Source organism: Ambystoma mexicanum, chromosome 4q (genome assembly GCF_040938575.1).
Source record: "Ambystoma mexicanum isolate Mex_15411 chromosome 4q, UKY_AmexF1_1, whole genome shotgun sequence".
Classification (NCBI taxonomy): Eukaryota; Metazoa; Chordata; class Amphibia; order Caudata; family Ambystomatidae; genus Ambystoma; species Ambystoma mexicanum.
The window spans coordinates 733,919,388-733,944,017 of NC_090928.1; the positions used below are offsets into that span (position 1 = coordinate 733,919,388).

The 24,630-nt window shown below is 42.7% G+C and overlaps 1 protein-coding gene across 1 annotated transcript in view; it reads left to right on the plus strand.

Annotated features, from left to right (window-relative positions):
- The window catches only part of LOC138467284 (uncharacterized), a 504,409-nt gene that overhangs the window by 48,248 nt on the left and 431,531 nt on the right, over nucleotides 1-24,630 (plus strand). The window contains exon 3 of the mRNA XM_069607283.1: nucleotides 2,490-2,607. Coding sequence (XP_069463384.1) covers nucleotides 2,490-2,607 — 118 coding nt within the window. The remainder of the gene's footprint in view (nucleotides 1-2,489; nucleotides 2,608-24,630) is intronic.

Here is a 24,630-nt window from a genome sequence, read left to right on the forward strand (position 1 = left end):
GTGCCCTGATAGAGTGGTGTCTCATGTGCCCTGGAGGAGTGTTGCTCTTGTCCTCTGGTCGGCAAGTCGTGTTGTTGTCTGTTGTTGTGTTTCAGAAGCTCTTGATATTGATTTTTGCTTTGCATCAGATGGAGCTTTTCCAAATGATGTTTGTTTTTTATGCTGCATGTTTCAGTCACTCAATGGCTTCAGCACATTTGAGAAAATGTCCAAGAAAGATTGATTGATTCTGCTCTCTTTTCATGAATGAACTTAAGTGAACTGTAACCTTCCCATATTTGGAGTGGCGTGTTAAAAATAATTTTGTTTTACTTCCCTTTAAAAATGCTGTAATAAACACTTTGAAATTTATAGAATAGTAATGCATTTCAAAGGAATAACCAACACATCAAACATTTTGCTTCAGACACTTTTCCAAATGTTGCCTCCTTCTAATACCTACTGTAGTGAATCAGCGTGAGCATCAGTAAATGAGGGTGTCTACGGAGTGAACTTTTTGCATCCAAACAGACTACAATCTTGCCCCAGACAAATGAGAAATCCATGCAAAATTTGGTAGCAGTGGGATCAATGGTGTGGATATGTATTTTCGGACAAACATACACAGACACATCCACATTTTTTTTGCATATAAGATTTTGCATCCAAACATAGACTACAATCTTCCCCCAAACAAATGAGGAATCCATGCAAAATTTGCTAGCAGTGGGTTCAACGGTCTGGATTTGTAGCTGGACAAATATACATCTCACATCAGAATGATTGAATCCCACCAAGCCTTCCGCAAAGCTGTTAAAACCAAGCTCTTTGTATGAAACGTACCTGACTGCATTCTGTCACTGTATTATGATTATCATTCTTCACTTGTAACTATGCCTGTAAATGTGTATCCATAAGACCTCTCGTCTCATGCATATCTGCTGAATTAAGAATCCAACACCTACTTGTAACAGCGCCTCGATGTCCATGGGCTGCAAGTGCGCTATACAAATGTGAATAAATAAAATAAATAAATAAATACACACATACATGCATTCAGCTTTATATATAAAGATATTACCATTTTTCATCTGTTTGATCATTAATGGTATTACATACAGAATGTCTGTGCACAAACATGACATTAAGTATCACAATGTGGTTTGCACAGGAGAGGTTTTATTTCTTGAACTTTGAGGGACATATATATATATATATATATATACATATATATATATATATAGTTCACAAAAGTTAGGAAGATGGCGATGTGTGGCTAAGTTGCATGTGGTTCAAATGTAAACTCTGATATAAACTTGCTGTACCCTGCCTTTTGTAGGATGATCCAACACTCTCCCTTGCTTCGATTCTGAGCTTTCTGTGTTCCCTCGGCCTAAAATTCCCTCATCTGTCTTCAAGTTGTGTTGTCAGGTGCATTTTTGCTCACAACCTTTTATCTGATAGCAGTGCAACCAGAGTAACAACACAGATATCATAAAGATCTGGGTGATGTGTTTTTTATGGTTAAAGGAAGAATGAGAGCTGCAGTGACAGAGTCATTCCCCTAGATGTGAACTGGCTTGTTATTTGGAGAAGTACATTGTCATTGCATTTGTCATGCATGAATGTTACCATTACATCATGGGTTCATTGTCTACATGGGAGAGGAGTGATGGATGTGAACAGGCTCTGTTATGGAGCATTGATGTTCTGTCAGACGTTGTGAGGGACCAGAGGACCCGACTCCAGGGTCTATAGCATTGGTTGGTATTTTTATTTATAGAGTTGGTGTATAATGTAACACAATTTCATGTTTAAAAGAACTACCAACCAATTAGCAGGCAGAACAAAAAAGTTAAACATTGCCCTATTGCTCACAGAAGAACAGATCATGGATTTTATTCTGAGCACGACTCTTTCCAAGAAGGAAGGACATTTTAAGGAGAAAAATAATGTCTACACTTTGCAAAAGAAGCTATTAAAAAAGGAAATTATGCAATTGCATTGATTTTTCTAATAATTCTTTATGGTCTTAGCAATAATGTTACACATGTCTTAATGAGCAAAACACGTCTGAGAAAAGGAAAGAGGGCAAATAGCAACGATGTAGATTCTCAGCTGATTTGCATAACATTAAAGAACATTTTTAAACCATAAGTAGGACCACATACCTTTAAATTTCATAATTATCTCTGTTAATTGCATGCTTAGATCACTAAGTACATAATGCACACTGGGCTTGGTACTCTTTTATTTTTCAGAACACTCACCCTAGTATTAAAGTGTTTATAACGATTACCCATTTATACTCATTTGGACATCTTCAGACTTTTGGATGTGAAGTTAAATGTATGTGACATCTCTCACTCCATTAGGGTCGAAAGGCTTAATTGAGCCCGAATTTTACAAGCGAGAAAGCCGGTGTTCAGACATCCTTAGATAATTATATATAGGAAATTAAATGTCATCGATAATTTATTTCACAAAAAAAATGTCTATTTTTTCTTTAGAAGAAGTTGGGACTCATGATATAGAACAATTTACAGCAGCCCTGGTAAACCTCAGCACTCAGAATAATGTTCCACATGACGAGAGAACACAGATCCTGCAAGGCTGTCACCACAACAGGTAAAAAATACATATTTTTTTCTATGAAGTAGACTTTATTTTTCAAGTTTAAAATCATTTGTATCCCACATGTCTCTCTCCTTTTATAAGATATTACTTCCAATTCGAAGAAACATTAACAGTTCTAAAAACTCACATTTACCTACACTCAGGTTGAAGCAAATGTAAATTAAAGCCATGTACAGTTCAGTTTAGTTTGGCGGTTAGACATGTGGGCATGAACAAAATGCAATGGGGTTATCACTTTCAGTGTATCATCTTTTCTTTAAGCCAGAAAATATGGCTCTCAATTTCTCACCCTTTCTTGGAAAAAGTTTGAAATGAAACACAGCTAGGTTAGTTTGATTTCTGATCTTTCGCCACACGGGTATTCTTCTCCTTCTTCAACCGTGGGGTTTAATGTAATAACAGGGCTAAGCTACTAGTTATGTAACATAAAGGTAGAATAGAAGCATGAATGCAAAATACTTCTTATTCTTTTATTAGCAATAGGTTTGGGGGGAGCAGCCAATCAGGTTCCTTGGATCGCGGACTGAAACTGCTTATCTCAGTTCCATAGAACCTGAAGTCTGCTTCCGCGTGGCGCCATCTCCCTCCACCTTCCCTTATCTTTTATTTTTCTCGTTCCTCAACCCCTCTGCCCCACTTACCTTTCTTCGACGGCGGCAGCAGCCTCCGCCTCCGCGTTACTACTGCCACTCTCGGGCTGACATGGAAATGGAAGAGGGACTCTGTATAGAGCCCCGCCTTCCATATCCATGGTGGCCATCTTGAGACGGTATTTTCATTCAATGAACATGCTGCGTCTGGTACATTGAATGAAAATACAATTTTCTTAGCATCCAGGGTTTCCGGATTTGAAATCCGGGGTGCTAATAGCATTAAGCACCCGTTCCAAGGGCTGGAACAGGTGTTAACATCCTGGTGCCATTAACACCCATTCCAGCCCTTGGAACAGATGCTTAACGCTTAATTATTACTATGTTTAGGTTTTGGCTCATAGTTACTGAACCAATGAAAGGTATGTAGCTAGAGCATATTGTATCAAGAGGGGAGGAATGGATTTGCAACAGTTTAAGATAGTCAAATAGCCAGTTGCTAATTTAACTGTGTTATTGAAATATTAAAGAGATGTAAACCGTTATTTTAGACTACAAAAACAGCTGTCTGAAAGGTAAGGGATTCATTCCAGCAATGAAATCATCTCCTTATCTTTATCCATGATAAGGTATGGTGCTTTAGAACAAAACCGGCTTCATGAAAGGTATTACAAATAATACAAACTTCTTGAACATTTGTGACTTTTTTGGACTTGATTTCTAAGCAATACAGCTTTCTAGTACCCAGGCCTGGGTGAACATATTTGCACACGTTGCTAACTTGTTTAATCTGTAAAGTATGTTTTCAACTCTGTTAGGAATACATATATGTTAAAACATAGACATGTACTTGTTTTCTCTTGAACTACAGTATGGACCTGCTATCTCATAATGACTAACTCAAGCCCAGAAAATGCATTGAAATATCCAAATAAATATACGTAATACAAAATACAAGTATTGTAGTATAGTATGCAATATTGTAACACATTTTAGCACCACATATTGTTTGGTTGTATTACTGTATGCGTAACATACGACCATGCAGTTTGTTTCCCTGCACCACACACTGCCACACTACACTTTAATACATAATTGCTATCCCTGACCCCTGTGTACCTCTTACTCCACAGGGGATGTTTTACTCCTGTATTACCAACACTGCAATGATTAATCTGAGTATAGTATTCTGTTTCTCTCACCTCATATACACTACCATTAGTTTGTACTCCTACCACATTGCATTACTTCTATCTTATATGAATCACAATCAAACCAGTATTGCAATGCACTCCTGGCCCTGCACCAAAGGCACCTATACCTACCATGACTCTGGCCTGGCTCTTGTTTATTGCCCTAGGCATTACCCATTACCCTGCCCCATGCCTTTCTTACACAAGACGGCAGCTTTCCCGCCTAAAGTCCTCTCAGAAACCAGTATCCCCAACAACACCCCAATAAAAAACATGCAAATTACACAACCATAATCGAATGAGATACTACCTTTGTTATACGCTCCTCCAGCCCAGTCAGACCCTCCCATCCCTTCTACTCTCAAATCATCACAGCCCCCTGCCAAGGATTCTGGCGCAAGAAATGACTCAGAGCAAGAACACAAGCCTTCGTCCCGTCCACCACTATTTCTATAGTAGCAATCAACAGGAAACTTAGACTATCGTCACGTTCACAGTACAGTCGCCCTCTCCCTATAAAACAGGAAACTTCCTCTAACTCTCCACAGCACACCTCTAGTAAACAGAAGTCCACCAGATTGTGAATGTTAGCATGTGCCACACTCAGCTGAAAGTCGTAACCTAGCATGCGTCACATCTAGATAGAACTGTGAAGGTTAGCTTGCGTCACATCTAGATAGAATTGTGAATGTTAGCATGTGCCAGACTCAGCTGAAAGTCTTAACCTCAGCTCGCGTTGCATCTAGACAGGACTGTGAATGTTAGCATGTGCCACACTTACATGGAATAGTGAATGATGCCAACTAAACAATCCACTAACAATTTCAGCTTTCTACATACACCTCTCAAACTCTAACCAAACACAACCACAAGCCTTAAATGCAGCAAATCGCACAAACTTCACTACACTGCAACAGCAAAACAAACTGCACATAGACTTGCACAACAGCACACAACTACCGGCCGTAAAACACCCCAAACCCAGCCAACGGACCCACCAGGCTGAGGCTGCCAACAGCACATCACTGCTTTCTAGCACTTTTCCAGCTCTTTCCCTCTAACTCACCCCCTCCCTTTTCAGAGCCGCCAGAGCGCCAGGGGACCACTCTGGTGGTGATAGTGCACGGTACAAAATATCCTTTAACATTAACATTAATATCTACTAGCTTCTCCAACCCACAAGGACATCTGCCAAAAGCACAGGATCCTACCCACAAACCACAAACGAACCCACCGGAAACTCCCTGCCCACAGAATATCAATACCAACACATATCTAAAAGCTGTGGTAGTATGTTCCTTCTGGTTGTTATCCGTTGCTATACTATGCTTGTTGTCTCCCATGATTTGTCTATACCAACAATTGCAGCAGAAGATATTTCTGATATTGACCATGCAGCACTTTCATGCCTTCCTCAAGCCCTCCCATGTGTGCATGCTAGTCTTGAGGACATCTTATCTGTTATTGATTATTGTCAGACACAAATCAGACAATGACAGATCTGAGTGGATTTTTCTAAATGTTGTATTACCTCACTGTGTGATATTGCACATGACCTCAAATGCATAATCCTGTAAACAATGTGCTGCCAGCAAGTTTTCTCATCCCCTCAAAGAGTTCCTACGAATTAGACAAGACATTCAAATTGCACAGACAATGCTATATGATATGATATGGCATTTATAACGCACCTACACACGTGTTTCACACCCAAACACCCTTCCACTAATGCAACTGCCTGAGTAAACAGCAAGACCCTGTAAACAACGATTCTACCGGCAAGCCCCAAACACATTCCCCCCCCCAAAGTGTGCTAATACATTTTAAAGAACATTCAAATGCTTGGGGCAGTTATTCTGCTGAACCATTTTGTGTGTGAATGTTGTTCAATCAAGCCACCCCAGGACAAAGTATGCAAGCAATTTACAATACTATTGCTAGCCTAGACAGCTTTTTTCAATAAAATACAGGAAATCCTTTAAATATGTTTGCAGAAAGAAAAACATACAATGATATTCTGTTCAGCAATGCCCAAAAACACCCCTGAAAACCCCACCCCAAAGATCAATGACAAAAATCCCTGCCTAAGTACAATAGTACAACTCTCCAATAAACAACATTGTCTTTCCTCCCTAAAAGTTTCCCAATGACTGCTGAGGAGCTGATGAACTCTGGAAATAATATCTGTATATAGACAGGAAAATCTAGCTACCTAAACTTGATTTCCTGAATCTCTTAAACATTAGTTTGGTGGATCCCAAATATAGCATACATCTGTGTGATTCAGGATTTGGCTGAATACATTCATCCATACTTGCACATGTGGTATTATACCAAACCATAAGATGACCATGCTGGCATTTGATGCCATTATTTGAGTACTTGAGGCTGCACTTGCCATATGACGACAGCTGCACATATTAAGTAATAACTTACCATATGTTGACCATGCTGGTGCATGGCATTTCTGGGGCCTTTAAAGATGCACCTATGCATATGAGAGAGAAAACCTATTGAGTTTGCCAGAAAGAAGCAAAGTAACTAAATGCAATGCCTTATTTTTATGGAGAGCAAGCATCATCATGTTTGTCAAATAAAAGATATCAGCTCACTTCACCCTCAGTAATGACTTAGAATATTCTTGAAACTTAAAGCTAACACATGCATTTATTTATTTATTTAACATTTGAAGCACGCGCCAAACGCGTAGGTATCTGGGCGCTGGAGAGCATTGAACACATTTCAATATTTATACATTATGATCAACTATGACTATGACCAGTGGTCAAAGTGTACGAAAAGAAGTAGTGGAACTATGTTCCCTCCTGGCCTGCCCCTGCTCCCCACAAACCCCATTGCCACAACCCCTCCCACACACAATACACCCCCCAAACACTTGTACCTGCTGTTTAAGGGAACGTTCAGTGCAGTGCACTGAAAGTGAAGGTTTCAACTTCTTCCAACACTTTTATTTTAAAACAAAACCATTCCGGAACGGTTTCTTTTTAAAATAAAAGTATAGGACCTGAACAAGGTCATTTAATAAAGTATAGGAGCACCGCTCCTGACCGGTCCCGCTCACTTCAACCACAGACTATGAAACAACTACATTAACTGGCAACACATTTCTGATCTCAAAGCCTGGGGAGTTTTTGCCTGCTCGGTGCTGTACAGCGGCACGGTTAGACCATGGAGACAGCCGGCTCAGGGAGAAGGCCAAAGAAGGAGGACTGCAGATGCTGGTTCACTGTGTGGAAACCGTTAGAGGAAGAGAATGAGTGACTTCCTAAGGGTCAGGGGAATCAGAGAGCAACTTCAGTGCCACACAAGTACGGAGAAGCATTTGGCAGCCAAGCGGTAATGGTGGATGACGTGGGAGTCATTCATCAAAGGCGGTGAGTCCGTAAAGTGGAAATAGGACAGTTTACTGCAAGGGGGCTGAAAGTGCCACGGAAAGCCAGTGACTCATCATGAGGGATACTGGGACACTGGGGCTCTCCAGAAACATCACCTAACAGATAAAAGCAAGTGGAGTGAATGAAAGGGAATATGAGACTCAATATTTCCTAAGGAAGAACAATAGAGTGAACGTGGCAAAGTCAAGTTTGCGAGTCTGTAAAGTGAAACACATGAGAAAGCCCTGGCAGGAGAGTATACCAGGCAAAGTCAAGTTTGCAAATGTGTAAAGTAAAACACATGAGAAAGCCCTAGCAGAATAGTATACCAGGCACAATCAAGTGTTCAAGTGTGTACCGTGAATCACAAGAGAAAGCCCGGGCAGGAGAGTTTACCAGGAAAAGTCAAGTTTGAAACTGTGCAAAGTGAACTTCACAAAGAAGTCCTGGCATACGAGTATATCAGGCAAGGTTAAGTTGGCAAGTCTGTAAAGTGAATCAAATAAGAAAATCCAGTCAGAAGAGTACACCAGGTAAAGCCAATCTCTTGAGTGAAGTTATGTTAAAGTGGAGAAAAACCTGCTAGGGGAGTATACCAGGTATCCAACAAAGTTTGGATTTGCATCCAAGTTGTTTTGCATACAAGTTTTTTTTTTCCAGAAAAGTCTAAGGAAGACTCATATCCTTAAGTGTTGAAAAGTATTTTAAAGAGAAAACCAGTGGAAGGGAGCCATCCTCTGGAATTGTGAACTTTCACCATTGGAAACTTTCGTGTTGAAGTTACATCTTTCTTTTGACACTGAACATTCATGCACGTTCAACCCTAGAGACACTGCCCTTAACACCTCAGAGCTCTCTGTGTCTGCATCTCATTCCTAGCTCCTCACATATATTGTGTCAGGAGTGTGATCAGGCCCAGTTGATACAACCTGGGGGACCCTTAAATGTGAAAAAAGAGCAACTACAAATTCTCTTTTCTACCAGAATGTCTTATATTCAGAAAACAGAGGCTAACCAACCCCACAACCACTTAGGCTACAGGATAGGAGTCACCTTCCATCTATTGACCTTACAGGCCATTATCCCAGTAAGGAAGACTGTGGCAGGGAACATTTACCACCTTTTTACTTCTCGGGATTATATGGTACAGGGGAGAGAAAAGACAATAGTCTCTTTAGACTTACAGAAAACCTCTCCATCTGACTTGCTATTTATGTTATATCCCATAGAGAGTGAGAGTTAAAGATACTATCCTTCATCTCCCGTGGAAATTAACTGAGATGTTCTCTCTTACATTTTTCTTTGACCCCAATAAAAATTAGAAGTTGCAAGTTGGTGTGAAGTCTAGTGTATGAAACCTTACGTGAACCTCTCTGCCATGAGACCATTAGAGAAGGGAAAGGAGGTTACCCAGAGAGTCCATCTGGTAAGAAAGAAACCTCAGAAAATGTTCTCTATCTCTTAGAAGGGAAGGTGGATTATAAGCAAATCAAGGGTGAGTCCTTATGGGAAAAAAACCTTTGAAATGTTTCTCCCTCGAGAAAGGGAACCTGGGACCAACGAGAATACTACTCTACACTCTTAGGGCAGTAGAAGGCCTGAGCAACCGATATTGGTATCCCCCCCCAGGCCTCCCAAATACCCAGGTCCTAAATAGGGCTCCTATTAGGGATCATAGCAGTCTTCCCAATTGTCCACCTTTTTGCTTTTTGGGAGAATTCTTGTCCCTCAGAGACAGAAAAATGTAAAGCTACCAGTCTCAAAATATTCTGTTCTCCACTTTGGGCAACAATCCCATTACACCTGGAAAAGAATGGGAAGACAGGTTTCCCATTGAGGAAGACACCTTATCAGGGTTATTCACTCCCCCTGGCAAACACGAGATTGTTGAAGTAGGAGGAGAGGATGAAGAAATACCATCCCCTAGACCATCCTCTCCTATAAGAGATGTGCCGGATCCCTCATGGAAAGAATGTGGATTCTCTCCAGGGTATTGCCCTTTGGAACAAGAAGAGCAAAAGCTACCCACCTCACGGACACCCATCAATGGTTCATAGGATATAAGAGACACCAGATACACCTAAAGCTACTAGACCCAGTTTTGATGTTATGATAATAGGGGATGAACACGTAAGTAGACCATCTATTATACACCATTCTCCTGTTTCAGACCAACGGTTATGTTTTTCTTGTGGAGATTATGCTCATCCAGCGAGACATTGCCCCCTGAATTGGATTGATCTCCACCGTACCATCATTAAAAGAAGCCTGTCAGGATGGGCACAGTAAGAAAGCAAGCAAGGCCTGAACCATCTCATGCTAGTATCCTCTGCGCTGAACCTAGTGAGAGGCTAGAAAACTGGGAAAAGAACCTGGTGAAATACCTACCTAAATGGTGGACAAATAAGAATAGAAGAAGATACAATATTTTCCTCTATACAGGAAGCAAAATTTCTCACAGAGTCCCTGTTACTCTAGAGGCGAAACTCCTCTAAGCCCAACTGGATATTGGAAGCAAGGGGTGTGCCATGAAGGCAGAATTACTTCTCCAGGGGTGGAAAACGTTGCGAGTAAAAAGAGTAGGCTGTGTCCATGGCTATGTGGAAAACCATCCGCTGACCCAACTCCCCCTTTACCATCTTGGGAATAGAAGTATATTTGACAGTGCCCGTAATCTCCAACTTGCCAGCCCAAATAGTTATAAGGAGTAGCATACCCGAATTCGACCAGTGTGCCTCAGAGTGGCACAAATTTAAATACAAACCCAAAGTGGTAGACCACCATATTTAAAGGTACCATCCAACCCACAGGTGGGAGAACCCCTACCTTGTTTCTTGTAGAAAAGGGACCTCTTAAGGACTGTCAACAATTCTCCCAGTTTATATTCCCCTATTGATTCCAGGGAAGAAGGGGAATTTTCACCCGAGGGAAACCCAATTTGAGGGAAGACCTCAAAGTACCAAATTCCCTACTCAAAGCGAGGGCAGGTACCTTTGGGTGGTAAGCCAGAGCCTTAGAGGAAGGGTATGCGATAAATTTGATGATGTCATCACTTCTTCCCCGCGGGAAACCTCTCCTCATGGGGCCAGAGGATGGCAGCCGCTGCTTGATACTGACCCTGGGGGCTCCTCTATGAGAGAAGACTTGTTTGGGGTAGGCATCTCTCAAGGGAGTGACATGACATCATTGGATGAGACATGTTATCCCCATTTTGCTTTTAGGGTTACCCCCTCCATTCCTCAACCATTGATGACATATTTTGATGGCTCCCTTCAACAATCCATGGGACCTACTTTTGACACCTTCCAATATACTGTACAGAAAATACCAAGAACTGTTTGTTGTTTACAGACATGTGAGAGTACTGGGATGAGGAAGCTGAATGGAACAATGAGGATCAGTCAAATTGAGAAACACTGAGCACACTCAAGTGGGTTGCAAGCAAATGATAAACCCGAACAAGCATGATGGAGAGAGATGCTGCCTGGGGAGGTTGGGCCCGCTCGGTGCTGACTGAGGGACTGACAAGCCGCAGGGAGGACCGTGGAGCCAGCCGGTTCAGGGAGAAGGCCAAAGAAAGAGGACTGCAGATGTCAGTCTGCCATGTGGAAGTTACATTAAAGATGTGAATTCACATTAAAGTGGAGAAAAACATGGCTGGGGAGTATACCAAGTATCCTACAAAATTGGGATTTGCATTCAAGTTGTTTTGCATACAAGTTTTTTTTTAATTGACCAGAAAGGTCCAAGGAAGATTCCCATCCTTAAGAGTTTATTGAAGGGAATACCAGGAGAAGTGTGCCATCCTCTATAACTGTACATTTTATCCATTGGGAACCTTTGTGATGGAGTTGCATCATTCTTTCGAGACTGAATATTCAAGCACTTTCAACGGCAGAGAAATTACCCTTAACACCATACTTTTAGAATGTGAGGGCAAGGATAGGATTTCAAACACAAAACATTTTTGCTTTGGATATCTTGACATAGGACAGACCCTTAGTTTGGGGTTAGGTAGGGAAACACCTCTTAGAATATTGACAGCGAGACATTTTCCATCCCCCTTTTATTTTGGATAAAAGTTTCTAGACAAAACTATGAGCCTTCTGTGTCCGCGTCTCATTCCTGGCTCCTCACTTTACCCTTCCCTTGACAGACAGAAGAGTCAATGTCCAAGCATCAGCATATTGTTTGGGAGAAGAAGTCATGGACATAGATCCACTTTGTTTGGAGTCAAAACATGTTCATGATTATAATTTCTGGAGTAAATAACTTCCAAGACAAAGCACATTTCAATAGTTAGGCAAGAACACATGTACAATTCTCTTGCCTTTTGCTTTTCAAGTATAAGAATACAAATGAAAGCCATTTAGCAAGTGTATTTGCAAAAGTTTCAGTAGGTCAATGGGTAGTGGTGAGACAGAACTGGGAGCCATGTATGAACAATAAACGTACCACACATATGTCTACATATACTTCTGAGGCTCCACAATTTGAAATTGTGTTTTAAATACATTGGAATTTAATATATTCTTTGGGTTCCTGTCTCTGATTGTTTAGAAGTATTTGTCTAGACTTAAAATCATCTGAACACGGCTTAGCCGATTTCAACTTAGATGCAGTCTGCCTTTTGTTGGTGAGTAATGTGGCCAGCCACTGAACCACCTTCACAAAATAAATTGCAATTTCTGTTTACACGTATTTTATTTCATTTTGCAAAAGAAGATTTAACTAATTGTGTAAGAATGGGGATTCACTCATAGAGAATAAAATAAATGGTGCCAACCAGGGAAGGGCCTTGAGTGGCTGGAATAGTGGGCGGAAAATGGATGTTCTCGCCCGCTGTTTCAGCCATCTGATTGGCTATATGACCTTCCCCGGTGTGCCAACGTTCTTTCTTTCACAGTCTTTATAGGGTGATGTGGTATTAGGACAATGTTTCCCACCAGCAACACTCTTTTTCTGTCACAGTCTTTATCTGACATTTTGGAACTTAAACTACAATCCTTAGAGTTCAGTGTCTGATGTCCCTTTATTTAGCAATTTACACCAGACACTCTGGTATTTGACCACAATTCCCATCACATATTGTATGAGTGTTTCCTCTATCTTGAACACTTTTCAATTTAAACTACAGTTTCCAGAATTCAATGTACAAACTCTGCTTCTGTCACACTGTTTAATGCGCATTTTAGTACTTTGACTATACTTCCCCACATGCAGCTTTCTGTCCCATCTTGGATGCCTCACCTCCATGGTCACACTTGCCCTTAGCCTTGTCCTTGTCCTTTTCATTCTGTATCGGGTTTTCCTGTGGGCTTCCACTATTGGTGACTTCGTAGGCTTCTGGTGGCACACTGCTCTTCTTTCCAAATAGTGCTCACGTCTCTCTTGTTCTTGCAGGACCTCTCACTGCTCCCATGGTGGCATCTACATCATCCTTTGCTCCTGAGGTGATGCTCTTTCCTGTGTTCTCTATTGATTTCCCACCATGGCTACCAGGTATCGGAGGCCCTCCAACAATATCAGCTTATCCTGGAAAGAAACACTTGCCCCCAAATATTTCAGGAATTATTATCAGTGATGTATATAGTGCTTCTTGTCGGACTCTTCAAGCTTTTAATTCTTGACCAAGTGTAAAACCCATGTTGCATGGCATCATATTCCCAAGGCAAGCGCAAAACGGAAAACGGTTAAATTGGATATTATGGCCATTCGTTTCACTACTGATAGGCCAATTACAGACCAGGGTCCATTTGGCATGATAAGGAGACTGGTGGCTTTCAGAGGGGCTTGCTGAGCAAACACTTAGAACATAATTTGCAAAAAAGAAAGATGATACGGTTTGGAGGAGCATTAAGGAGAAACCATGCTGTAGGCATTTTCTGGGCATCACCTTTTTGAGAGTGGGTGCTGGCGGCGACATACTACAGTCATTGTTGATAAATTGAAACATGTAGGGCCAAGTATCATACACTTTCCCAACACAGATTGCAGGAATTGTCTACCTAATTCCCTGAAAGTGTATGTGAAGTTAGCAGCAGCAACACATCATGAAGGTGACATATGGGGCACAACAATATTTGTCACTCTTGGTATCATGGAAGTGCATCTGCTGCAATCAATGACAAACTTACCAGGATCTTGTCCCAAGGTAGCGCTGCACTGGAATTATGAAGACTTCCCCTATTTGCAATTATTCTCTTGGCTTGCGTACTTAAGTGCGTAAAGAAATTTGATGATACAGAAAATTCCTTCTTTCACAAGGAAACAAGGGCAATGGTAACAACAGAGCACAGAATAAGAATGTCTCATATAAAGCATGTGATTTGCTTGCTGGCCAATTTGCATTTGCTCAGCATAATCAAATCTTCTGCAATAGACAATTATACAGGTTTGAAGAAGGACAATTAAGACCGCACTACATACCCTTTTATAAAGACTTAGAGCCTGATTTACAAAAATGTTTTCGATGGGACTTACCTATGTTAATACATTTTTGTTAATCAGGCCCCTAAACATACACTTGAGCATTGAAGCTAAGAGACTGCATTACCCTATCTCCTTAGCAATGGTGCCCCTTTAAGACAAACGTCTGCATATCCAGTGCATTTCATTAGAGGGTTGTTTTTTTATTAGTTTGTTTGTCCTTTCACTTTTATTAAAATATTGTGTTTTTGTAGAATCTTGATTACACATTTCCTTTATATGGATAACACCGTACTATTGTTGTGGATGTGTCCTCACGGACTCAACCCCCCCTCTTAAAGAGTATCCCTGCCCTCAGCCCATGCTACTTTAAAGAGATGAAGGCGCTGTAGCAAACGCTACTCATCCGTCTACTCCTGCAGACCAGTAGTAATGTCTTCAAACATAGGCATGTGAATTACATCTAAATCCATCAGAGGATTCATCAATGGTAGTGACAGAATGGCATACCCATGTCCTGGACTCAGTGAACAAAAGCTTGATCTGCTTTATCAACACAAAACATAACATCTTTATATCTGCAGTAACCATCCTTGCATTTCATTTAAATGACCATCATTCATACTATCATTTTCTAGGCTCTCTTGCTTAACACCCAAGCAGAACACCCTTATTAAAGGTGCTCTCTTCAACACATACCTATCCTTCACTTCAAAAGTCAATTCTGGAATGAGAAATGACTTTACAACATGCACCTCCCCAGAGAGTGCTTGAATTTCAGCTCATAATTAAACAGATCAAACTAGTTATCTCTGCAAATCCTACCTAGTATAATGTAATGATATTTACAAAGGCTTTCCTGCCATTATAATGATGAATCTAAAAGAGCACAAAATCATATAGTAAGCCTCACCTTTGGGATGAAAATAACTCATGAGACCCCACGGTTCTATGTGAAATGACCTTTTTTTTAAAGGCCTCAAGAGATAAAGACCAATTTACTTTGACTGATTTTCTTATGATCGTAAAACCATCACTGTCAATGTCTGTTTCTCTTGAGACCGACCTTTAAAATGAGGTTTTCCCTTTTTTTAATATACCCCTCGCCACACCCACCCTTTCCTATGGAAATTCTGTCCCAGCCTTCCACCCCCTAAATCAAACATGTGCACACATACACTTACCCATTCCCCTCGCCCTCCGCTTCCTGGTCCCTCAGAGCCTGTCAGCTCCTGTACGCACTTGTGTGCGGCAGGGGCATGACAGGTCGCTTTAGAAAGACTGCTCTGTGCGGTCACAGAGCAGTATTTCTAAAGCAACCTTCTAGTGACAGGATCATTTGAAAAAGATTTTTTCATTGGGAACAGGCGTAACACAACTTTTCAATATTTTCAGTGACTCTTGATAAAAGATTGATTAGCCGTGATACTCTGCTTTGTGCACCCAGCGCTAAAGGACCGGAAAAAAAAAAGAATATGTCTTAAGACTACTTTTTCCTTATCAGACAGAGTTCTGCTCCAGGCAGTCAACACAACAATAACAGTTCACCATGAGATGTACAATCATTTTGGGGACTAGAATTCTGCTATCACAGGGCCTGAACCTTTGGAACTGTTTCCCTCTAACCTCTCACCTGGAACAGAATGTACTTTCCTGTTTAACTCTATTCATTGTTATTAAATTATGGTTCTGCTCAGTTTCCTATGTCCCATGCTCAGATCTTTAAGGAAGCCTTGTTTGTATGTAAAACACAGAGAAGCTTTAAAAAAATAGTGACCAGCTAGGAATTTAAAAACTTCCAAAGATTCCCCCATGTTTAAATTTCAACTTCCAGTCATTGTGCCTTTGAGGGATTCTTAAAATAGCTGAAAATACTTTGTTAATACTTGAACATCATCAGGAGTCTCTCCCACCAAACCCTGTATCTAGGTCTGGATTTTGACAAATCCACTTGCAACTTCCGTTTTGTCCTCAAGTTTAAAAGGGAAAAGGCAGGTACTTGTGTTCGCAACCATTTAATTGCATTTTTAAAAGAATGTGTAATTATGAAAGCCATTTATTACCAGTATTTCAAGCTTTGAAGTATTTTGACTGCCAAAAGAATGGAATGTCTTATTCATTTACGAGACGAGAATTGTATGTCTTGATACTCGCCGAAAATGTGAACAGATGCTCAGACTAAGCATCTATCCTTTCTTCATCATTTCCCCGCAGTGCTTCAAGTGCATTAATGCAGGCAATGCAGCATGTGAACTATATAAGGATTACATTATATGATTATAATTAAATGACAAAATAGCCAATACTATGGTCCTGCAATTATATAGCCACATCAATTTGATATCAGACTAGTGTCAGCTTGATGAGCTGTGCTCAGCTGTGACAGATATGTGTATTAGCTATTTGGACTAGGTGTCTCCACAATAGCCATTTGGACTGTAATGTAAATAGTTATTTCAAGTTAAGGGAATGACGTTGGAGTGTGTGTGTGTGTGAGCATTCAGGAAGAAGTGAATGGAGGCAGAGGAATGTTCCAGGGAAAGCAGTTCAGCGTGGAAGAGGAAGGAGAGAGTGTGTGGTGGGGCGCTCCCCACACATCTTATTTTTGTTAATATTCTTGAACAAATCTACCTGAAGAAGTCCTGACTGTCTCAGCGGTCCATATTACCGTGGCGATGAGCAGTTTCAACACGCCCACCAAGCTACGTTTGCAGAGCGGAGCATGACCGAGTGACTCCAATGTGGTGAGCTGTCACCAGAGGAGGGGATTGCAGTGCTGACTGTTAAAGGGAGTGTTGGTTTCCAGGAAGCTATCCCAGGAAAGCGCGCTGTGTGGAAAGGTGAGTCCTGGTGTGAGTGCTCAGTGCAAGGGTGGGGCGAGACCCATCGTGAGCACCCGGTGTGAGGGCTAGAGCGCTCAGTCGAAGTATGCCTAAGTAGAGGAGCAGTTAGAAGAAAGCAGTGCAGAACATGAGCATGCCTTCCCATCAGGCGCAGCAGCATTTGCAGAGCAACGCAAGTAAACAACGATATACAGAGACGCAGCATGAAGACATTTTAGTGAGGATCTCCACCAGCACACTGACTCATGCCGAGCGAGCAAGGCAGATGTTTTTCTGGCTGCCAATGGTTTTTTGTTTTTTTTAAAAGAAATGGGAAACTGAAACAAACACAATACAAAAGGAATACAATACAAATACACTACTGTTGTACAATAATTTGCGCACTTCGTTCTAACAATGTCGATGCGAAATGTACCAGGTCAGCACTTTGTATACATTCTCCTGAAATTCCTAAAGTCAAGTGGAGTAAATGCTAAAAAAGAGTTCTTGCATTACATACATGTCCCGTGTAGTGCAGGCTTTGCCATTGGCAGGTAAGTGTCTCTACTGATGCATTTCCTTGGACTGAAGGCCTACAGATTCATGAGCCTTTACCTGATGTAGCGGATGTTGCCTATAATGTGGATGACATGAACGAATAAGAGAGAGTTAGACCTTAAATTCAGTCCCAATACATGTACCACATTGGAACTTTATAATGTTGGCACCCGTACTCAGGAGGATGGCGAAGCAGTGGAAGAATATGTGACTGCACTGAGACATTTAGCAATTACCTGCAATTTGGGCAATAGTTTGGATGAACATATGTGTGACCAATTAATGATACATTGTTGCAACAATCATATTAGGGAGGAACTATGGCTCAAAGATGAGTCATCCTTAGATGAAGTGCTGAAGATTGCAAAGAAAGTAGAACACTCCATGGCATGTGTTGCGAAACATAATAAAGTGGAACAAAAAATGGTTCCAACATAAATTCTCAAAGTCGATTTAGATGAAAATAAATCTACCAAGTACAAGGGGCATAAATCATTTGGGGAAAACCCATCTCGTCATGGAAGGAATTCCAGATGTGTCCCGGGAGGATAGCTCAGCGGCAACGTGCTCACCTTGGAAGTAAGACGACACAAAGCAACAAGGGTTCGATCTTCGGGTCCGCGCTTATAAACCTCTGGGTATTAAGCGCATTATAAATAACCTATCATATCATATCATAAAACATTCTACCCCTAGTGCCCCCTCCAATAATTGTGCATGCTATTGGTTTGGCAAAAAAGGTGATGTGTACCAAATGCGAGAGATGGAGTCATTTTGTAAGCTGCTGCAAAAATGTCCAAGGAAATATGAATCTTTAAAAAATAAATATACAGTTTGTGAGTGGATGTATGAGCATTTCATCAGAAGCTGAGGAGAATACACATCCAGAGATAGTTACAGTAAATATGGTTGAATATGAAATGGATGATTAATGTGAAAGCCTGATGACAAGTGTCTTGGTAAAGGGGAATGTACTATGGATGATAGCGGACTCTGGAGCTAAGGTGACTTCAACAAAAAAGAAGGTGTTTGTGAAACATTTTAAAGGGAAGGTGGAAAATATGACACCACCTGATATCAGGACAGGGTATGGACTGCATTGAACTTTTAGGATATTTTGTAGGACATTTTCAATTTAAGGGCAGAAAAACGTTTGGAAAAATGTATGTAACGAATAAGGGTGTATTTATTTTAGGATGGGTGGAACAAAAACATTTACACATGAAATTGGATCCTAATACCAAGGAAAAAGTATTGCATGTACAGTCCAGTGAAGGACCTTTAGTGGAAGAGCTTTTTGTGTCTGTTTTTTGTATAAAAGAAATTGGGATACTAAGAGCAATGGTCCATCAGATTATTGTGAAAGAAAGAATTGTTCCATTGGCGTCCAAAGTTTGACCAGTGCCTTTAACTTTTAGAGAGAGCGTAAAGGTAGGGTTAAAAACATGGTGTGATGGGGGGATATTTGAGAGAGCTAATACTGTAGATTGGGTGTCACCCATTATAGTTGCAAGGAAAACAAATGGAAGTATCATGTTGTGTGTTGATCTTAGGCAACTGTCACAAATTGAGGGAATTTGTCCCTCCTCTCCAAGTGGGAGCCCCTTTCTGTGAGGCTAGGGAGGTGAGCCATCTCTCCAATATCCTACATAGGGTTAGAGGCATGTGGGACCTCACCGAGAGAGACTCCCCCTTAGGGGACAAGTACTCCAGTTCCCAATGAGGAAATCCCTCAAGTGGTACATACAATGGTCTATATGGGATGTTTAACAACACCGAACACTGAAATACCAGGACTGGGACAAAGATGCTGTAATAACAAATCCTGTGAAATATGATATGATATGATATGGCATTTATAACACACCTTTACAAAAGTGTTTCAAGGTGTGATGCAGCAAGGGATGGAAAGAGAGGGAAGACAGAGACAAACGATCTTACTAGACCAGTTGTCATTGAGATCGCGCAAGTGCACGGGAGCGGGGAGGAGGAAAAGTGCAAGGGGAACTAGGGAGGGGAAGTGCAGTACATACGATAACAGTAAATAAATAAAAACAATGATAAGGACAATAAATAAGAAGTGCGGCCAGTTGGTGGCAGGTGCAAGGGTAAGTGCAGACATCAGGTCTCAAGTGCTGGTAGGGGGCTGTAGAGACACAGCCCCAGAGTGACAGGGTTGCGAGGGGGGCAGTGCAGGAGTGCAACTGGCAGGGAGGGGACCTGGGCCCAAGAAAAGAGGGTTGGCAGGTGAAAATTGCAGTTTCAGTTTCAGCCAGAAGATCAGCAGCGGAGAGTAGGAGAGAAAGCAGAAGCAAAGAGGAAGGTCTTGTGGTGCTTCCGGTACCAGAGGTGGTTCTTCTCATTTTTCAGACAGGCAGGGAGGCTGTTCTAGAGGAAGGCCACAGCGAAGAAAGAGATCTACCATCAGCTTGTTGCTTGGAGAAGCGACTGACCCTGAGAGAGTTGGAGGCGGGTAAGTGAAGTGCTCCAGAAGGAAGATATTTAGGAAGAGAGAGTTTAAGGTATTGAGGTCCCAAGCCCCAGAAGGCCTTGTGGACAATGCAGAGGGTTGTGAACTTGAATATCGCAGCCACTGGGAGCTAGTGCAGAGATTTCAGTTGTGGAGAGATATGATCCCTTGGCTTGAAGCCAAGGACAAGTTTCATAGTCCTGTTTTGGATGAGTTGCAGAGGGCGGAGACTAGAGGCAGGCAGATTTAGAAAGAGGTTATTGCAGTAATCCAGCCCAGAAAGAACCAGAGCTCTGGAGACAGCGAGCTTCTGGGGAAGACGAGGAAATGAAGAATATCTCTCAGGAGGTGCAGCTGGTAGTTTGACTTCTTAGAGAAGTCATAGATTTGAGGAGAGAAGGAGAGTGTGGAGTCGAAGATGACCCCAAGGTTTTTAGCCTTGCAGGTGGGAGAAGGAAGAGGTCCAAGAGAGGCCAGCCAGTGAGTGACTGGAAAGGAGGGAGCAGGTGTACCCATGAGCAGAATCTCAGTCTTAATTGCATTAAGGCAGAGATCATTGATGGCACACCACTCCTGGATAGCAGACAAACAGTCGGAGAGGAGAGAAGGAAAGGAGGTGGCTGAAGTGAGCCTGAAAATGAGCTGTGTGTCATCCACATAGCACTGAAAGTTGGGGCAGGGAGCAGCAATGCAGTGGGCAAGAAGTGCCAGGTATTGGTTGAACAGCCAGGGAGAGAGGTTAGAACACCACAGGTAGAGATAGAGGAGAGGAAGGACCCAAGATGGACCTGGGAGGGTCGATCAAAGAGGAAAGGAGTCAGCTAAGCCAGGGCCTGATCATTGATACCCAGGTTATCACGGAGACGGTTGAGCAGGATGGCATGGTTGACCAAGTCAAAGGCAGAAGAAAGATCGAGTAAGAGGAGGACACAGAGGGTGTTGGAATCAAGGTTAGAGAGCAGGTCTTTACGGATGTTCAGGAGAGCAATTTCTGTGCTTCTGGCAGCTCTGAAGCCAGACTGATGGTCAGGGAGATAACTAATAGATGCAGTGTGAACATTAAGCTGGGAGATGGCCATCTTTTCCGGGAGTTTGCCCAGGAAAACAATGATGGAGATTGAGCGATAGTTAGCCGGGCAGGACAAATCGGAAGAGGGTTTTTTAAGAAGAGGTTGCACAAGGGAGTGCTTCTGGGGGGAAGGGAAGACTCCAGTGGTAAAGGAGTGGTTGGAGAAGTCAGCCAGAGCAGGAGCCAGGGTGTCAATGTGGTCCTTGATGGTTTTGGAGGACCAGGGGTGAACCTGTTTTGATGCGACTTTCATAGATCGGATTTGTCTAGAAACATTGTCTGGGGAGAACAGGGGAAAGGCAGAGAAGGAGGTAGGAGAGGTGGCCAGAAAAAAAGGGACAGAGGAAGAGCAGGGAGTAGAGGGAGTAGGGGGAGAGGAAGAGAGAGAGGACAGGATGTCCTGAGTTTTAGAAATGAAATGAGAATCTAGAGCTGTGCAGAGGGCCTGGGAGGGGACAGGAGAGTTTGGCCGAGTTATTAGATGTCGCAGAGACACACACTTGAATATGGACTCTCTTCTTGGTGCGAACAGAGAGCCGGTATTGTTTTTGGAGCAGACGGCAGGCCAGTTTGTCAGAGGATGTACCTGAAGCACGCCATTTCCTCTCAGCCATCCTGCACTTACGTTTGAGGGTGACGTGTTTTCAGTTGTACCAGGAGTTGCACTTGGCTTTGGGCTTCAAGTGGATCCTCATGACAGGGGCAAAACATCAAAGGTATCAGATACAGCACAGTGGCACATGGAAAGGGCTGTGTCAGGTTGTGAGTCAGCCAAAGGGGGAAACGGGGAGGGAAAGTGGTGGCAAAAGCCTCAACTGACACACGCTTCATGGGTTGGATAAACGAGAAGGTAGGTGGCAGTGCTGGAGGTGGCCTGGCCTGAGGGGTAGAGAGGGTGAGCTGGAAGGAAAGGAGAAAGTGATCACTCCAGGAGGGAGGAGTGGTGAGGGGGATGGAAAGGGGAAGGTCTGAAGAGATCAGAACATCCAGAGTGTGCCCTGCAGAGTGAGTCGGGCCAGAGGGGAGAATAGAGAGTGAGAGAGAGTCTCAGAGGTCACAAAAGAGTCCAGATGAAGGACAGGAAGCATCCAGGTGGAAGTTAAAGTTTCCAAGAGGCCAGGAGGGAAGAGGAGAGATCAGCCCACTCAGAGAGGAAGGGGGAGATCTGACCAGGTGGCCGATAGATGGTGGCCACAGTAAGGAAATGGACAGGAGAGAGAGAGAGCCCGCAGACGAGGCATTCAAAAGAGGAGTAAGCCTGAGTAGGAATGACAGAGGCAGGGATCCATTTAGGGAAGACCAGGGCTACACCCCTTCTGGAACAGTTGGATCTGGGTGCAGAGAGGATCTTGTAGCCATCAGGGAAGAGAGTGTCAAAGCTTGTGACAGAGCTGGCCGTGAACCATGTCTCGTTGAGACCGAGAACATCGAGATCCAGTTCTTCCAGGAGGCGGCAGATGTCAGAGGAGTGTTTGACAGCAGAGCGAGAGTTGAGAGTGGCAATATGGAGAAGGTTGCCATCCTTCAAAGACTTCTGGGGAGGGGTAAAAATCAGAGGTACGCCCTGCGGATTTATAGAGGAAGCCTGAGAGGGCAGAAGAGGAAGGAGGAGAGGGCAAGGTAGCCAAGGAGGAGACAGAAGGTGGAGGCAAGGAAGTCATGGAGGGAAGAGAGGGAACAGCAGGAGAGGAAAGGAAATTGATGAGGCGTGGGAAGCGTCTATCAAAGAGAAGAAGGTTGGCCTGAGGGCCTTGGACCAAGACGGTACCATTCAGGTAAACATTAATGATGACCTTAGAGGAGTGGAAGGGGGCCAGGAGGGCCTCCCACCGGGTGCCACCATTAATGGGAGAAGAATAGAAAGGAGAAACCACAGAGCCCACATGAAGAGTCCATAGGTCTTGCGATGGAACGACAAAAAGGATGTTGTGAGGGTTTGCCTGGAGGACTCGGTTGGAGACCAGAATGTCCGTTTTAAACTTCTTGCTGCCAGATTAAGTGAGGAGAGCAGAAAAGTTGATAGAGAAGCAGTTGGAAAAGATAGGAGAGACAGAGAACACCATAGAGCAGGTAGGGAGAGGAGAGAAGAAGATGGGGAGGGGCGGGTAGAACACTGGGGATGGACACAGGAAGACGTGCAAGCAGACGTGACAGAGAGAAGGCGAGACAGATAATGGTAGTAAGTTAACTAGATGAATGCTTTGCTAGGAGGGCAGAAAACCCACAGGAAAGCACTACTATCACAATGCACAATACTACTATCACAATACTATCAAATACCAAAACTGGGACAAAGAAACCATGATATCAGGAATTATGAGGAAACCCCTAATGTCTCAGGATTAAAGGCCATGTCGCTCTAAGACCAAATATCCAATCGCAGAGAGGGAGTTAACATAACTCCAGTGAGAGACTAATGGGAGGGAGATGGAGGGATAGAATCCCATAAATGCCAGCTGGGGAAGGTCCAGAGGTACGTGACCTGAGAGAGAGATGAAGATAGAGAAGGAGAGTGAGAGAGACTGATAGAGAGAGATGGAGAGAGAGAGAAAGAGAGAAATAGAGAGAGAGAGAGAGAGAGAGAGAGAGAGAGAGAGAGAGAGAGAATACTGAATACTGTACATCAGATGGGGAATCCCTGAAGCCATGCACACCTGGAAGGAAAGAGAGACTCCGAAGTCAGCAAGTTTCAAGCTCACGTAACGATGCAAAATGGTGCACCGGAGCAAAGGCGAACTGAGAACACGAGAAAGCAGAAAGTGGTGACAGGACCAGGCATGGAAATCCTTGGAGGACATAGCGTCCAATCTACATCACTGATACCGCCAGTGTAGGATGAACAGAGCATGTGAGGTCAGCCATGGAAGAACTGCAAAGTCGGGAAGAGACCAGGAAACATGTCAAGAGAGGTGCCGAAGCAGGAGAGACATAGGTGGACTGTTAACCGAAAAGGAGTCTGCAAGGAAGATGATTCCCACAGATATTCTCCTGCTACAAGGAAGGCAACACGGGGAACAGGATACCCGGAGAACCCAAGAGAATCATTATATTACCCATTCAAGTCATCCCAGTATAAAATCTGAAACAGAGTTACATTTTAAACAAAATAAGTAAGAGCTTTCCAAAAATAACTTTTGAATGACTAAATATTGCAGAAAGAGAAGAATTGATAAAAAATACCCAGGGAGAAGGGAAAGATAACTCGACACTCTGTACATACCCAAAATAAGCTTGAAGAGGAAGCACAATATGAAAAAGAGCCGAAAGAAAATAGGCAACGGAACCACATAAGCTCCAACAAAGCTCTGAAAAAGGGCACACGTAGAATCACAGACAAAAAAAGAGAATTACTAAGAGAATTCCAGGAGGGATATACAAAGAGAAGAGTATGCCAAATAACCCAATTAAGGAATTGAAGAGTTTGATAGAAGTTACAAGAGACTATTCACAAATCATGTATTTAAAGACTGGTACTAGGAGTACCCTCA